We start from the raw sequence: 17319 nt of genomic DNA on the forward strand, positions 1-17319 counted from the left end.
CTTTGTTTTGCGATTCAAGCCACTAGATTGCACTGTGACAAACTGATGTCTTTACAGGAACTCACAATTTAAAAAATGAAGAAAATAATTGACTGTATAACTATTGAACAATTTGACTTACTGCACTGGAGATTCATTTTCTATTTTAAAGATAATACAATTAGTTTCATAGACTAAATAATGGCATCTGGATAAAGCATTAGAGGGGGAAAGAAGAAACGAAGTCATTAGCAATGTATAGGAACCTCTCTAAACAGCATAGTTTAAATTTCAAACTGACATAATTGACAAGATAGGATATTCTTTATAAAATCAGAAGCCCCAGATTTTTGCAAAGCAAGAAGTCCCAAATTTTAGGTATTTCTAGGTAATTGGATGGTGACACCTATTGTCCAAATGTATCATTGCAGCATATCTTTTTAAACATCTGAGCACAGGGTCGAATAAAGTTGGCAGTCTCGAGTGCAAGATTAGGGGTACTTATCCATTTGAGATACTCACATCACTGTGGACAAATTGTAAATTCAGTAAACATACCTTACATGTATAGCTGTCTTGCTCTTAGAAGTTGTTTTGTTCACAAGGTGTGTGTGTGTGTGTGTGTGTAAAAGGACATTCATTATTAGCGTTAAGTTATTCTTTGCTCTGAAAAGGAGGGGCAACTATGAAGTGGAAAGGCCAACTAAAAGAAATCCTGGACTTCCGACAGCTCCTGCTGTTTGAGACCGTCTAGTACCAACAACAGTAGAGATCTACCACTGGAAACGATTGTAAAGTAACGACATTTTTACACACAATTTGTGGAATTAATCTCAGTACTTTTCAATAATCCTTTATAATAATGAAAATGCCAGAAAAGTGGCTATATTAAACTTCTACAGTCTTTAACTCACCAGCAAAAATAAACTTAATTTAAAAATGGAAAACATAACTAAGCTGAGGAGTACAGTTCTAATAGCCCTAAATAGTATATCACGTTTTTCAATTTAGTGCCACACTTCTCATTTGTTTTGAGAAACTTGTGCTGTTATGTACAAAAGTTCTATGACAAAATTCATAAAGCTTTCAATAGCCTCGATTTTAATATTGTTGTATTTTCATTATAAATTTCTTGACCAACTTTCCAGGTTTTTTTCCAACTTGCTAAAATGATTTTTGCCACCCGGAGACATTATTGTCTTGAATCAATGTAGACCTTTGAGCTTACCTGCATAAAACTACCCTGTGTAGTAAGCAACATTTGATTCTAAGGGAACTAAAAATAGAAATCAATCTAAAAGCCAAGTGCTCATCCATTTGAGATGAATTGCCTCTTTCAGGTCACTAATTCATATCACAGTGTCCCAGGAGAGTGACCACTTGACTCTGAGAAGGTATTTTAACTCACCAGGGCTTAATTTAGGACACATCTTATTATCATAACTTAGTTACACTGTGGTAAACATAGCTTTCCGTTCTCTTTCTCAGCCTCACTCAGTACCAGAACTAAGTCTTCCTTTAACCCTACTAGTGTTTTAACTCAAGTTTAAGTAGCTCCAAATCTGATATTTTACAATTAAGATTGTGTGACATTAGAGATAAAATTTGTATTATTTAAAATAACTTTTTATATGAGTATATAAATTCATATGCTCTGTAAGCAAATGAGAAAAGGATCTCATATTTCTCTGTAATTAGGAATGTTGAGGAAAAAATTCTTCTAAAATATTGTCGATTGCAATGTTAAGGTTCTAACCTAGTCAGTTTTAAAAATAATAATTAATAATAATAATAATAATAATAAAGCAATCAATGAGAAGTAGCCCTTAATAATGAAAGGCAAAAACCTGAAATAAAAAATGAGTCATCGAGGTTTCGTTTAACTCTGAAAGTGCTGATTTTTCAGGGTGCTCAAAGCTTGTAATCTTTTCAACCTTAGGAGGTATTTGTATGTTTAAAAAAATTTAGTTTGGTCTCTATTAGAGTCCCTCTACATCACACCATTAAAATAAACTATAGTTTGATTGCAAAGTTGTTGTTCACATAAGAACACTAGATTTAGAAAATAAAAATAGAGGACAATCAGATAAATTTGAATTTCAGATAAAAAGCAAGTAACTGTTTAGTGTTCGTATGTACCATGCAATATTTGGGAGATAGATAGTATATTTCACTAAATATACCATTCCAATTGTGCTATAATTGTAAAACAGGTTGAACCAATCTGAAATTAATTGGGGATCTCTCTACGCAAGGTTTGTGGATTAAAGTGAACACAAAGTTCCAGTTTGACCCCATTAGATCTGGATTATTGTTCTGAATCATCATTAAATAGTCAGCAGCTACTTCTCAACATCTATTACTGAACATCTATGTGACAGCCACTGTGCTGAAGCATTCTTCCAGTAACAAAACTAGACTTTTGGCAGGTACTTTTTCATGAAGTTTGTGACAAGGATGGCTTTTTACTATTTGAAAGCTAATAAAAATCCAATTTACGGCAAAACAACCTGAGCTATAAGTACAGATCAGTGTTTAAAAATTTTAATGCCTTTTTTTTTAAAATTTTTGTTTTTTTGAGCCAAACTGATGAAATATGCCGGGGAACAAGATCTCAAATGCTGTTTAATACCTATTTTCGTATCATTAAATTGTCACTCATTTTAAATACAGGAATATTGTCTTTATACTAGAATACATAAGAAGTTGTAAGTTAATCTTACACAAAAGAATTAGAACCTCTATTTTTATATGACAATAAGATCAAAGAATACTCTATAGCATTGCAACCTTATCTGTTTAGCTCGTTTTCATTTTAAGGAAGCATATTTAATGACTATGGCATTTCATGTAAATATGCTGAAGTAAAATTGCAAATGTGACAAAAATGAAACATTTCATGAAATCAATGAAATAACTGTTAGATCAATTAATAATTCAAGAAGGAAAAACTACATGAATGACTCAATGTTAGGAACGCTAAAAGAGAATGATTTTACTATCCAAAGCTTCAGAGGTTCTTGGAAAACTCTTTAAACTCTTGGAAAAATTGATCATGTTTTAAAAATGTAAAATATGTCTAAAACAATATTAGAAAAAAAAATAAAATGCTTTGTAAACTTGATGTTTTTTTTAAATCTAAGAATTAATGTATAGTTGAAATAATACCTATTTAAAAAGAAAAACCATAATTTTGTTTCAAACTTTTCTGATATAACCAAATATTTTAATTCCTTTTTTAAAAAGTGGATTCACTTCAAGACTCTTTTTATGGTACTGGTTATCTTTGAATAGGTCATCTATGGTTTTAAGAGTACATTTAGTTATATTTTAAAAGGCATTTTATTGAAGTATAATATGCATACAAAAAAGTGTACATAAGTGTACAACTTAAGTTTGCACAACTAGGATTACCCATGCAGCCAACACCTAAATTCAGAAAAAAGAACATTACCAACACTGCAGAGCCCACTTTGACTTTCCTCCTGGTCACTTTCCTTCTCCACCCAAGGGTAAGCACCATCCTGATGGCTGGCAGCATAGGTGTGTTTCATACTTCACATTAATGGAATTATATAGTAAGTACTCTTTGGTATCTGCCTGTTTTCACAAATTATTAGTTTTACCAACAAGTTTATTAGTGTCAACATTGTGCTGCAAGTAGCCCATAAAGCATTTTCATTATGTAGTATATCCCACCATGTGAATATGCCACAAATGAGATCTCCATTCTAGTGTCGATGAGCAGTGAGTAGTATCTTGCTTTTGGCTATTCTATGTAATGCTGGTGTAGACTTTTATCGGAGTACATGTATTTTGGTGAACGGATGTGTGCATTTCCAGTCTATACCTCAGAGTGCAATTGTTAGGTCCTGGGGTGAATTAAGCTTTAGAATTGCCAGTTTACCAAAGTGTTTATACCATCATGTTTTCCATCAACACCAGTTGTACTTGCTCTACATCTCCGCTCACACTTATTACCTTTTTTAGTCATTCTGGGAACGTATGATATTGTGGACTTAATTTGCATTTCTGATGATTAATTAGAGCACCTTTTCATGTTTATTGGACATTTGGATATCCTTCTTTGTAAATGTTTTAGATCTTTTATTTTTAATAAAAGTAAAAATCTTTTTTCTCTTGGTATTTGCTTGATTTTAGTTGTTTATATATTTTGTATACAACTCCTTTGCTGAATATATACACACACCTCGATTGTTGGATATATCTAGGTCTTCACTTTTGGTTGTCTTCTTCATGTCTCTTGGTGAATTAAAAGTTCTTAATTTTAATATAATACAATTAATCAATTTTCCCTTGCATGGTGTGTCCTGATTAAAAAAAAAACTTGCCTACTCCAAGATCATGCAGGTCTTTATTTCCAGTAAAAGCTTTGTTTAATCTTTCACGTTTAGATTTGCAATCCATTTGGAAGAGATTTTTATGTATAAAGTAAAAGCAAAAATACATTCTTTTCCTATATGATTATCCAATTGACTTGACGATATATTTTGAAGATTGTCCTTTTTTCACTGCACTATGTTACTTTTGATATAAATTGAGTGACTACTTATATGCAGGTCTTTCTTGAATTTGTTTTTCCTGTTCATTGGTCAGTTTGTCTATCCTTATGCCATTATCAATCTATCTTAATTACTATAGCTTTATAGTAGCAACATGGCTTTAAGTGATTATAACTTCTAATAGTATGATTGGAAGTCAATTGCTCAAAGCCTTAATTGGATCTTCTGGATAATTAAATTGTATCTTATATATATTCTATTGACATAAAATGGGGAGGGCAGACAATGAAAAACTTAGGAAAAAGTTTAAGATGTCCTTGCTAGTAATGCAAAGATGAGAATGAAGAGTACCAGGTTTAGTGCTGTGTTTAAGTTTAGTAGGGAATTGAGTCCCTTCTTGCCAGATGTGAGAGGAACAATTTAAGACAACAAAAATACAAAAGAGTTGTATACAAAGTATATAATCAAATGCAAAATAGTATGGTGTAAACCAAGTACTTACAAATTAAGAGGATTGCCAGATAAAATGCAGGGTACCTAAATTTTTTTTCAGATTACATTTTGCTCCCCAGAGAAATCTGGCAATGTCTGAAGGTATTTTTGACATAATAGGGGCTGCTGTTGGCATCTACAGAGTAGAGGCCAAGGATGCTACTAAACATCCTATAGTGCACAGAACAGGTTCCACAGCAAAGAACTATCTGGATCAAAATGTCAACAATGTCAAGGTGGATAAATCCTGCTTTGAAGCAACAAGAGAACGTCACACGAAGTGGAAATTGAGTTCAAATTAAAAGTAAAATTTTGCTTAAATGTAAGGATTATGTTGATGTGACAAACGACAGAAGCCCAAGATGTGAAAATTTTAAACTTGAAGCCAGAGAATCATACTCTTTGAAGTATAGCATCTATAATTGAATATTTAGATGTTTCAGTATGTTTTCAAAGAAATTCAGAGCATGCAGAGTTGAATGAAATGTGTTCTGAAGTTTATCTACAAAATATGGCAGAATTGGTTAAACTGAAAGTTCTTTCAGCTTAAATTCTGCAACTCTTTGATATTTTTCATCACTTAAACTTCTTGATAATGACCACAGAGTATGTATACACACACACACACACACACACACACACACACATCACAGCCATGTTCAAGCAATGAGTCTTAACACTAGCCGTGTAATCTGATGCATGTTCCTGTTTCTCATTTTGTTTACTATTAAATTGATGGGGGCCAGATGATCTGAAAGATCCCTTTTAGCATTTAACATTTACATGATAATTCCTCAGTTCTTGTAAAAATATAAATTTCACAACAAAAACATTTTTCAGTGTTTTCAGTGACAGGTATAATACTAATTTCAATGACTCAGCCTTACTTTAAAAGGTGGCAAATTTATATTTAAAATGGATAACTTTACAAATTCTTTCTTCATGGGGCCCTAAGCAAGTGAATATGATGAAACTGATACTTGCAGTGTTTTCTCACTGCAGTACAATATAATCAATCACTTTCTCCTACTATCAGCAAGAATCCCTTGGGATTGATTTCCCAAACCTTGATATTGCCATAACATTTTAGGAAACTAATTTTAATTGGTAGTAACTGCTTCTCATACTCTTTCATTTGTAGAAATCCTGTTAGAAAGTAAGATGATAAAAGGACCACAGCCCTAATCATATACAATACAGTATATAGCCATCGCCACCTGTAGGAAGTGATATCCTTTTCAATCAGTAGAAGGAACTTCAGAATTGTTAAAGCAAATGTGGAACTTTCAAGGTAACATGGCTCAAAGAATGGTGCAAGGTAGGAAGTGCTTAAATAAGCAATATGCACATTACAAACAATGAGAGTGTTGCAAAGCAAGGGATCAAATAACTCTGTTGTGGGATTGGCCTTTGCATTGTAGATGTTTTGCAGCATTGATGGCCTCTACCTACTAGATGCCTGTAGTACCTCCTAGCCCCACAGCTGTGACAATCAAAAATGTCTCCTGATAGTGCCAAATTTCCAAGGGGCAAAACTGTCCCAATTCAGAACCAATGAGAAGGTAAAAGCTATGCAAACAGGTTGGTTCCAGGATCCTCTGCAGACACCCAAATCTATAAGGGTTATTCACGATCATAAGGGTTAATCTCACATTGTTGAGTGAACGAAGCCAGACACAAAAGTGAACATAGTTTTATATGTATAAAGTATCGAAACAGAAAAAAATGGCTTATATTGTAGGAAATCAAGATAGTAGTTGCCCTTGGGAGAGGCAAGTGTGGAGAGGAACACCTGGAAGGCAGCAGGATGAGCCCATGAAGTTTAGTGATGTTCTGTCTTGATCTGGGTGCTGGTTACATAGATGAAAATTTATCAAGCACTATGATATGTGCAAATGTGTGCACACACATGCACACAAAGACACACACAGAGGCAGTAGGCCCTCCATATCCTCTTATCTGTTTTACATCCAGATTCACCAACTGCGGATGCAAAATAGTTATTTTTCTCCTACGGTTGGGAATCTGCACATTTGAAGAGCCAACTGTATGCACCGTTCTACATCATTTTATATAAGGGACGTGAGCATCCTTGGATTTTAGTATCTGCAGGTGGTCCTGGAATCAACTCCTCCTTGGATACCAACTGTAATTCAATATATATTTTTTCAAAATGCTATAGGAATCACTACTTCATCTTTTTCATAATGAAAACTTTGTAGCTCTTACTCTTTGAATCATAGGCAACACTTATTAATCAAGCTACACATTAATGAAGCAGTTTTCAGTCAAGTTGTAATAAAAGTTAAAAGTTGGGTCATCTCCATGTATTCCTTTTAAAATCAGGCATTTACATGAAAAAATCCATTTCAATTAATTCATTTGATAGAAGTTACTTGTTCTCCTGAGATTTGTCTCTAGTCCTACTGCGAAAAGCCTCAAAAATGAAAAGGAACTTTTTAAAAGTTCAAAATTCTATATAAACAAGCTCTGTCACAAAAGAAGTACTATCAAGTACTGCAGTTTCCATCTATTGCTAAAATTGGAAAGATATGATTTAGCAGCAGAGGCATAGTTTTGTCTGAAAGTAATCTAAATTTATTTATTACAATCCAGGAGTTAAAAATTACTTTTTTGGTATGTATAAAGATGAGATTCATATGTTTTATACATAAAGATGTAGTATTATCCTTATTCTTTTCCTGCATGTACATTATTTCAAAGTAATACTCAGACTGGTACAAGAACATTAACAGGTAATAAAGAAAAAAGAAAACTGGAAAAATTTAAATCTACACTAAATCTAGAATTTTTAATGCATTTATTAAAAAAAAACACTTTAAAAAGATTACTATCATAGTTTTGTAGGAGTCTTTAAGAATCGTATTTTAAAAATGCTGCGATGAAAACATATATATCATAACCAAATGCATGATTTATTTTTGGAAAAAAATAATTAAAACTGAGATTTCTCCAATAAAAGGGAGAAATAACAATAGATTACACCGATTACACGTTAAGCACCGCATTCTGTACAATATGGATGTGCCCAACATGTAGTCAGTGACAATGTGAATGAATATTTGAATTTAAAAATCACAAACCAACTGCCATTACCGTAAAATCATAAATGTTGCAATAAATACCTGGAGATAAGTAAATTTTAAAAACTGAAGCCTTTGACAGTGTTTATAGATCAATCCAAATGTTTGGTAGAAATAGTACAGCAAATTATTTGACATTACTGCTAGTTTCCACTCAATTTCTTCACAATATGGCTGTCTGGTGTTGCATTTGTAAAGATACTTCCTACAACCACATGGGAACCCCAGAGACTATGACGAATCACTTTACAGCAGCCAAGATCATCAACACAGAATCCTAAATGTCGATAGCGTTCATCTGTTTCAAAAAGAGTGTTGTTTGTATATGGTCCAAAAAACTGGAGGAAATAAGAAATGAAGCAATATTTTCAGTAGCAAGAAAGACAATGGAGTAATAACTTTATGCAAACACATACCTATTTTAATACTTCAAATATTTAAAAAATGAAATAAATAAAAAGGTCACATGCAACACCTAAACTGCCCTAACACCTCTTCTCCCCCTAGAACCTGTGCATTCTGGAAATGTGAATTGAATGATCTAGCAAATTTCATGTTATCTAGAACCAATTGCATAATACTACATGACCTTTAAAGATACAATAAACTTTGGACAACTATATCATTTTCAAGATAAGGAAACTCCATAATAAGGTTTTTGTTTCAAGTCTAGTTTATACCTCACTTGACTTTGAGAAGAAACAGATTCGAAAAAATTAGTTACTATTTTTAATGAAAAGATATACCCAGAATTTAAAATGTGACCATGACAGTGATTTATTTTCAAAGTATAACTTTAGAAATGTTAATTTCCCCAAAAAGTTACTTTTATATTTCTTTTACCATCCATATTTTAATTCTAAACATTTTTTCTTCCTTAAGTAATGATTGCTAATTTTCAACAAATAGTAAACACTAATTTGATGTAAATTAAATAACAAGAATGGAAATTAATAACTGTTATTATTTTGAATTAAAAAGTTTAAAATGATGGAGAAACTTAACTGTGAGCAATAAGAAGTCTCTCTAAGTGGTTGTGAATACAACTGACTTCTAGCGGTACTTGACTGGATGAAAATGTGAGGTTTTAAAAACGTCTTAAGTGATATATTTTTACCAAGGTTATAGTTATAAACAATTTTATAATAAAACCCATTCCTATTTCAAATTCTATGATCTGGCTTTCAAATTGTATTTAATTACTCACCGCCAAACCAGATGATGGGTCAATAAAGTCAGCCCAATAGCCTTCAGCTCGAAGAGCGTAGCATATTTCCTTAGCCCCACTGATGAACTGCACAGGAAAAAGATATAATATGCTCAAGATAGCATATTATTTTTATTTTTAATAAATTGTAAAATATCTTTTGTTTCAGATAGAGACTTCAGTAAGATTAATCAAAATTAAAACTGATAAATCAGACTGTAAAGCCATAAGATTATTATCACCAGTCCAAAAGATTAATGGTTTATATAACACTTTCCTCCCTTTCAAAAAGTCTGAACTGTATATTTTTTCTTTTAAATTATTTCCTGTTTTAGGAACTATTTCTAATCAGTTCTGTGCTATTAACTTCTGAATTTGTTAAGCTATAGTTGCTATTTTGTATCACTATGGAAATTTTAGAAATAAGAAAGGAAAAACAAAATATTCATAATTAAAAGATCTGAACCATTCATTAATATGAATAAATGTTGCTTAAAAATACATACTTGTTTGTGTGTCCTTCAAAAACACATCTATCCATTCACATAGTCATGGAATATTTCTGAAAAGGCACATAGAAATAATAGAAAAAATGGATAGATGGGGTACAGGGAGCTTACTTTTCATTATATACCCTTTTGTTATCTTTTGTATAGTATATAATTATTATATACCATGTGCATGTATCACCTATTCAAAATCTTGTTCTTACTATCCTAATTTCTATAATGTCTTTATTAGCTTTATCAGAAGTCTATCCAGTAAAAATGACAACTGGATAGGACCAAATATTAGGACTAGGTTAGAATGTTAAAAAAAAAAAAAGGATAGATCATAAATGTTTAAAATGAATGGCACACAGTTCCACTTACAGCCATAATAGAACAATAGGTACCAATCTTGCCATCTGCTGAAAACTATAAAACTGACAAAAATATATGAGGTAACTGTTTTTAGACCCTGAATGACAGTCAGAAAAAATCTTTGAGAGAAGGGAAACTGATGAGGTGATCCCCATATTTGCTCGTTTTGATAGGGGATACCTTGTCACAGGGCAAAGAAGTGAATTCCAAGCAAAGAAGTGAATTCCAAAGAAGTGAGCTGAGGAGGTAGAAAGCAAGGATTCTGGACTGCTAAAGCATCTGGAATTTGTGGGGCAGGGTACTGGAGAAGAGGGAGATGAGCAAACAGGCTCCAGACTAGTCTGCAGAGCGACTAGCCCTGGTTCTATAGCCAAGGGCTGAGCTGTGCATACACAAGATGAGATTCTGCAAGGCCTAGCAGAGTGTGCCCGTTGTGGGGCTGAGAAGTAAATGGTGATATCAAGGGCTGTGCAGTGCTAGATAAGATTTCTGGCCCACTCATAGTAGAGAGACCTCACTGAGCATGTGTGGCATTCAGTTGAGATTCTCAAAAGTCAAAGCTTTAGGACTATAGGCCATATCCTAAATAAGGGGTTAGCAAGCTATAATCTGAGGGCCAAATCCAGCTGGCTGTGTATTTGTGTAAATAGTTTTACTGGAACATAGCACTGCCTGTTCATTTATATACTGTCTGTGGTTGCTTTAACAATACAAGGGTAAAGTTGAGTAGTTGAGACCTTTTAGATTACAAAGCCTATCATATTTACTATCTGGCTCTTTATAGAAAAAGTTTATTGAATTAACGCCTGCTATAGAAGTATACAATTTAAGCCAATGTATTTTCTCTCAATTCTTCCTTGTAAACTAATGAAAAACATTAAGATAATACTATATTATTTTGATTACCTTTATACTTAATATTTACACTTACTGTTACATTTAATTAATCATCATTCTTAAAAAAGGAAACTACTGAACATGACCTAGAAAAGTCATTAGAATATATATCAATGTCATGAAGAGATGTGCCATACACATAAACTACAGGGAGAGCAAAACAATGCAAATGTTTGTTTGGTTAACTGAATCTCAAATCATCACAAAAAAGAACCAGTTTAAGTATTTTTCTCTTAAGAATTCTGTTCATCAATAGCAAATACTGACATCTGCTGGAAAAAAAGAGAGTAGATTTAAATCATAAAACAAAATACTTACGTGGACAGTAAGGTATATGTGGTTCTAAAATAATCACTAACATATCTAAAATAGAAAAATCTTTTTTTTCCATAGAAAATAGGTTCAGTCATTATAAAATTAAAAATCACAAGATAAAACATGTTGCCATTTCAAAGCCCTAAAATTGATGTACAACTATAATGAGGTTAGTATTAAATGAGGTGCAGAATCCTTACCTGATCAAAACTTAGGACCACTAGTGCAATGCACTTGTGAAAGCTCTCTAGTAACTAAATGATAGTGATAAATATATATTTACTAAACATTATCTCAAAATGTGAATAGAAAAATTTATTGAGTTAACGCCTATTTAAATTCAACTCTCTAAATTCAGATCTCTATCATATCAGAGACAATGTCTTATGCTACTCTGTAATTTCCTTGCTAACTAGCATATAATTTGCTCATATTGTTAACTACTACATGAAATTTATTAGCAAAGTTATATGTGGGACTTTTAAGTACTATGAAGTCATTACCATGAAATATTTTGTTGAGTGTATAAATTATATTTTTACTAATGAAGAGAACCATACATCAAACCCTAGAGAAAATATAAAATGATTTCTAGTATTATCATGCATGGAAATTAGTAATGGTAATTTTTCAACTATAGTTAGTTAAGATCCCCAAGTGAGTTATTCCTAACTTGTCATACAGGCACAGAAATATTCCTTTCTATCTTGTAAAGAACCTGATATAATCCAACATCAAACTCTTACAGAAATTATATATTTTTTAATATCTAATACTTTAAGTTACCTCATCATTTCTCAGATTAGTAAAAATAAAAAGAAATGCTAATATCCAGGGTAAGCTAGGGTGACAGCATATACACTAAGACAATCATTTTGGTAGGCAAATTGGCAGTATCTGTCAAAATTTAAAATAATATACTTCTTAATTCAGCAATTCCCTATTTAGGAATCTATAGATATAAGTGTGTGCATAAAAAATATATGTACAAATATATTCACTGTAATAGCAAAAGCTTGATTTTCAACTTATAAATTACTAAGTAAAATTTTAAGTAACTTAAAAAATTTATGGTTTGCTTATACAATGTAATACAATGTATAGATTTTTACAAAGAATAAAACATATCTATGTATAATGATATGGAACGATGTCAAAACGTACCTTCAGGTTAAAGCAAAAAACAGGAAAAAAAAATGTGGGTATATAATTTTTGTGATCATCATATGATACACAGTTACTGCTTACTTCTTAAAAAAGGCTGTGGTAATTTCCATGTTTTATTTAACATGCTTTAAAGAGAGAAACATAAGGAGGGAGAGCGGAGAATCAGAGAGTTCATGGGTATGAAGAGTTTATTTTATTTTTTTGATGTTCTTACTCTATTTTCCAAATTTCCTAAAACAGACCTAAACTCAAAAAAAAAAAGAAAAAAAAAAAAAGCGTGAGAGAAAAGCACCAGACAAAATCTAGGTTGTTCAATTATACTAAAAAAAAAATGTGGCATTGTTATTCTCAGAAAAGATGTTAAGTCCTCTGGTACTAAAATAAGTTGCAGAGAATTAATAAAGGCTAGAAAAGACACCCAACATTTTAAAACATTGGTTATAAAATTAAATTGTCAGCAATTGAAAGAATTACCTTTTCTAAGAGCATTTCTCTTTCGTTTTCTACCTCCTCGCTCCAAATAGTCATATCATTCTTAGTTTTCTGTGTTACAGTCAGAATCATTAGTTTGTTGGTGGTTACTTCTGGAAACAGTGACTGAAAATCTATAAATAAGAATGAAAATTCAGGAAGAAAACATATATATTTTTTATAAACAACATAGTGCATATAAATATTTCCTTGGAAAAATGATGATTAAATTATGATGATACCAAATTAGGTTTATAAATGCATATTATTTTTGATAAGGATTAAATAAACTTCATTTTGGTTTACTTCTCTTGCTGGATGAACTGAAATATTACTGCCAACAATTCTGAAGGGTAAGTAGGGTTACATGTTATTAGTCTTGTAATTTTCAGAAAGTTTATAAAGATTTTTCTTGGTATTATGTATCAGCTCATGAAATTATAGCTGTAATAATCACCCCCAGGAATAGAGGGAAAGCTTTAGGGAAAAAGTTATAAAAATTCTACTATTCCTATCATTTGAAGGCCTTATCTGGCAATGCAATTATTTCGCATCAGACATGTTAAAATATTAAGTAAAATACAAAGCATTACAATTCTTATGCAGTACATTTTTCAACATATTAAAAAATTAGAGACACTCTCTAATACATGTTAGTGTAAAATGCATAAAAGCACAATAAACCTCTTCGCAGCAATTCTGGACATGTCTGGATTGCACACTCTACTTTGGCACTTTCAAAGTAAGTTTCCGCACTGTTAATTTCTTGTTCAACAGGTGCATCATTACCCTAAGAAGAAAAAGACATTAAGTAAACAAAATTTGGAGTTCAAAAATAAACTATCTTGCCTGTTATAGACCTGTCTTCCCTAAAAAGTTTTTAAAAATTCTAATCTAACTGTTGGTGGTGTGATATTCAGTGTTTTCTTACATACCTAAACTTTTCTCTATGATGAATAAAAGATCTGAAAATTCTAAAAAAAAAAAAAAGAAACGACTTGATACAAATACAAGTTGGCTAAGAAATGAACTAACATACTGTAATAGTGTCTTACAATGTTACCTCTTGTATTTAATATTTCTTTTTTTTCTTTCATTCTGTATTCTGTAAAATGGGGATAACACTAACTTACAAAATAACATGATTAAATATACAGCTTCTACTATAGGAAGAGTTTAGAGGCTTTTCTGCAACTGAAATTTACTGGGCACCTATTATATATCAGAGTAGGCATTATGATGGTAAAAAACCTAGTCTTCCCTAATAAATATATCAGAGTTAGTAGAAGAAAAATGGCATGAACAGATATGCAATCCAATATGAAAAGTACTACAGAGTTATGAAGAAAATCTTCTAGCAGTACAGATGGAGAAGAAACTTGCTTTGCTGGGAGAAAGCAGGAAAAGGTTGAAATCATCATATTTGAGCTATATGTTAATTTGTATGTTTGATAAAAAAAGAATAGGTGAAATATAGGTTAGGAACTCAGAAAGAAAAACAGTCCAACAAGACATAAGGCGTGCGATGGTCAAACAAAAGTGTATTTTAAAAAAATGAAAAGTATGCTGTGACTGGGGTGCAGAGAGAGTAGGAAGTGGTGTGAGACAGGAGAGGAAAGGAAAAGGTCAAACTGTGGAAAACCATTTATGTCACATTAAGAAATTCTCACTTTAGAAGCAATGAGAAATAGCAAGATACAAAAAGCTAATGCTAACATTACTGTGGAGGATGTATGGTGATGAGGGGGAGCAGGTGATATAAGACTAGTAAAAGCCAACTTATTAACTGCTTATTGCTTTATACACACTTTCACATTTAATCCTCCTAACAACTCTGTGAGCCAAAGATTATTATTATCCCCATTTTACATATAAAGAAACAGAGGCTTAGAAAGGTAAATAATTTTCTGAAGGTCACAAAATCAAGTAAACAGCAGAGCTAACCTTTGAATCCAGATTTATCCTATCTCCATAGTCCATTATACTACAATGCCTCTAAGAATCTAGGTAAGATAAGGTAGCCTGGAACTCTGGCAATATTAGTGAGAATTAAAAAGACACAATTTAAAAGCTACTTTAAGAGATAAAAGCAATGAGATTTTATTACTATCTGTGGGGGTATGATGGAGAGCGGAATCAAGGTTGGCACTATAATTTTTATCCTGGAACAGTGGGTGGACAAATTATAATATGGAAATAAGGACAGGATTTGAGAGAAAAAAGGCTAATTCAGTATTAGACATGCAAAATCTGGGGACCTGTGAGACATACAGATAAAGACATTTAACAGGAAGATAGAAATATAGAACTAGAAATGTCAGAAACAGAAATATTAAGTTAGAAATTATCAAAACGCAGCCTGTGAAGGAAGTGATGGGAATAAGTGACCAGGCAGTAATTTACATGAAGAATAAAAATGTACGGGAAATTATCGTGTAATTGGTAGACAGAAGAGAAGCCAAGAAAAATGAGAAGGAATTATTTTGAGGGGAAAAAGTCAGGGGAGGTCGAATGTGTCCCAGTATTAGGTTATCTGATATAGTCCATACTAATTGTAAGGGGTTATTGCTTTTAATATGGTTTTTATAAAAAACAAACACACAAAAAACTTGGCCTGAAATGAGGTAGAAATATAAAAATTTATAAGAAATACAAAAAACTCAGCCTGAAATGAGGTAGAAATATAAAAATTTATAATATGGACTTCAGATTTGACAGACTCTGAATTGCATGTAGCTTTCTACTTGATTGGGCAATGAAACAACACCGGTTTAAAAAACTCATTAAAAAACTCCTCAGAAATTGTTTTTTTAAAAAATCTGTAAGTCTTACTTTTTAGGCTGTATCTGAAAAATTCCAGAGATCTCAAAATTTTCTTAAGTTTTTAAATGGCTAGAGGAAGATAAAACTAGTAGAAATTTGGTCCATATACAAATTATAATTACCATTTATAAATGTGAAAAACAAGCAGTCTTAATTTCTGGTAATATAAAAATAATTAAACTATCTGAATTGGATGAAACAACAGCTATTAAAAAAGACATTTTTGAAGAATTATTTAATTATTGAAAAAAGACTGTAATCTAAAATAAAAAAAGTTATTGTGAACACGATGTATAGGACAATTCCAATTTTTTAAAATCTATATATGTTGTTTTTGTATACATTGGAATTATGTTTTTTTACTTTTTCAGTGAAAGCAATGTTTGTAGTAAACAAAAATTAATAACGTATTGGTTAGAAAAACAGAATAAGTGATATTAACAATTTACCTGAAATTCATTCACATATTGTGCCATCACAAACTCATGTCTTTCACTTGATAAAGGTTCTGCTAGAATATCAGGTAAAGTTTTATGAACCTGGCTTTTCTTTTGTGACATGGTCCCATTGAGGTGACAATCAAAACCTATGTTCCCAGGAAGCTGGAATCTCTGATCTTGAGGTCCAAATGGTCCCATAGTTTCATCAGGCCATATTGTTCGAGAGCCTGAAAGGAAATAACGTAATGAATTATTTTCTCCTTAATAGTCTCATGCACTGGCAAACCAAAAGAATAAGTGCTCTTCTTACAATTAAACATTTTTTACCTAAATGATATATATTTGAAATTTGCTTTCCTGTGTGAATATCGTTAGTTTTAAGTCATTTCCAAAACACTTATCAAAGCAACCAGTTGTCAGTTCATAGGCATGTCCATTATTAGGAGATTCAATAAAATACTGTAATCTATATCATGTAATGCTTGATAGCCATTAAAAAGAATACAGTAAATTTTTACTGATATTGAATGAAGTCCAAGATATATTACATTAAAAGAAAAGCTAAGTCAGAGTAATTCAGAAAAAAAAGATCTAAAAGACACCATACTAAACTTAAAGAGGGGTTATCCGTTAGGGAGGGGTGTGGAGTTATTACCTGGTGGCAGAAAACATTAATGAGATGGGAAAAAAATCTTGTGTGAACCAATGTGACATAATGCCATGTTTACCAGGTACATGAGTTAATATGGACTAAACACATATAGAAAAAAAGACCACGTTACTTTATTCACTTAAAACTTTAAAAATATCCTAACTGGTGAAAAATTAAAAAAAGATCCATAAAAGAATAACGTAGTAAACCAAGTAAAAAAATACTCAAGAGTAGGAGTTCTGTTTACAGAAAGGCATTATTGCTGAAGACAGTTGGCAATAAAAATATTTTTTAATACTCTGCCCAAACTGAGTGACTAAAAATGGTCATGTTAACATGGTTGCTCCATCACTAAATAAACTGTACCACCATCTCTCTCTTCCACA

The 17319-nt window shown here is 31.9% G+C and overlaps 1 protein-coding gene across 5 annotated transcripts in view; it reads right to left on the reverse strand.

Moving 5' to 3' along the window:
• Positions 1 to 7569: 7569 nt before the first annotated feature.
• The window catches only part of MMADHC (methylmalonic aciduria and homocystinuria, cblD type), a 23828-nt gene continuing 14078 nt past the window's right edge, over positions 7570 to 17319 (reverse strand). For 4 of the 5 annotated variants that reach the window (XM_006921059.3, XM_006921060.3, XM_015596634.2 and 1 more), the window contains 5 exons: positions 16291 to 16508; positions 13703 to 13808; positions 13022 to 13152; positions 9306 to 9392; positions 7570 to 8436 (listed from right to left, as the gene is read on the reverse strand). In XM_006921059.3, coding sequence (XP_006921121.1) covers positions 8242 to 8436; positions 9306 to 9392; positions 13022 to 13152; positions 13703 to 13808; positions 16291 to 16508 — 737 coding nt within the window. In that variant the 3' untranslated portion in view covers positions 7570 to 8241. The remainder of the gene's footprint in view (positions 8437 to 9305; positions 9393 to 13021; positions 13153 to 13702; positions 13809 to 16290; positions 16509 to 17319) is intronic. The other variant, XM_015596635.2, reaches the window with a different exon arrangement.

Source organism: Pteropus alecto, unplaced genomic scaffold (assembly GCF_000325575.1).
Source record: "Pteropus alecto unplaced genomic scaffold, ASM32557v1 scaffold3, whole genome shotgun sequence".
NCBI lineage: Eukaryota > Metazoa > Chordata > Mammalia > Chiroptera > Pteropodidae > Pteropus > Pteropus alecto.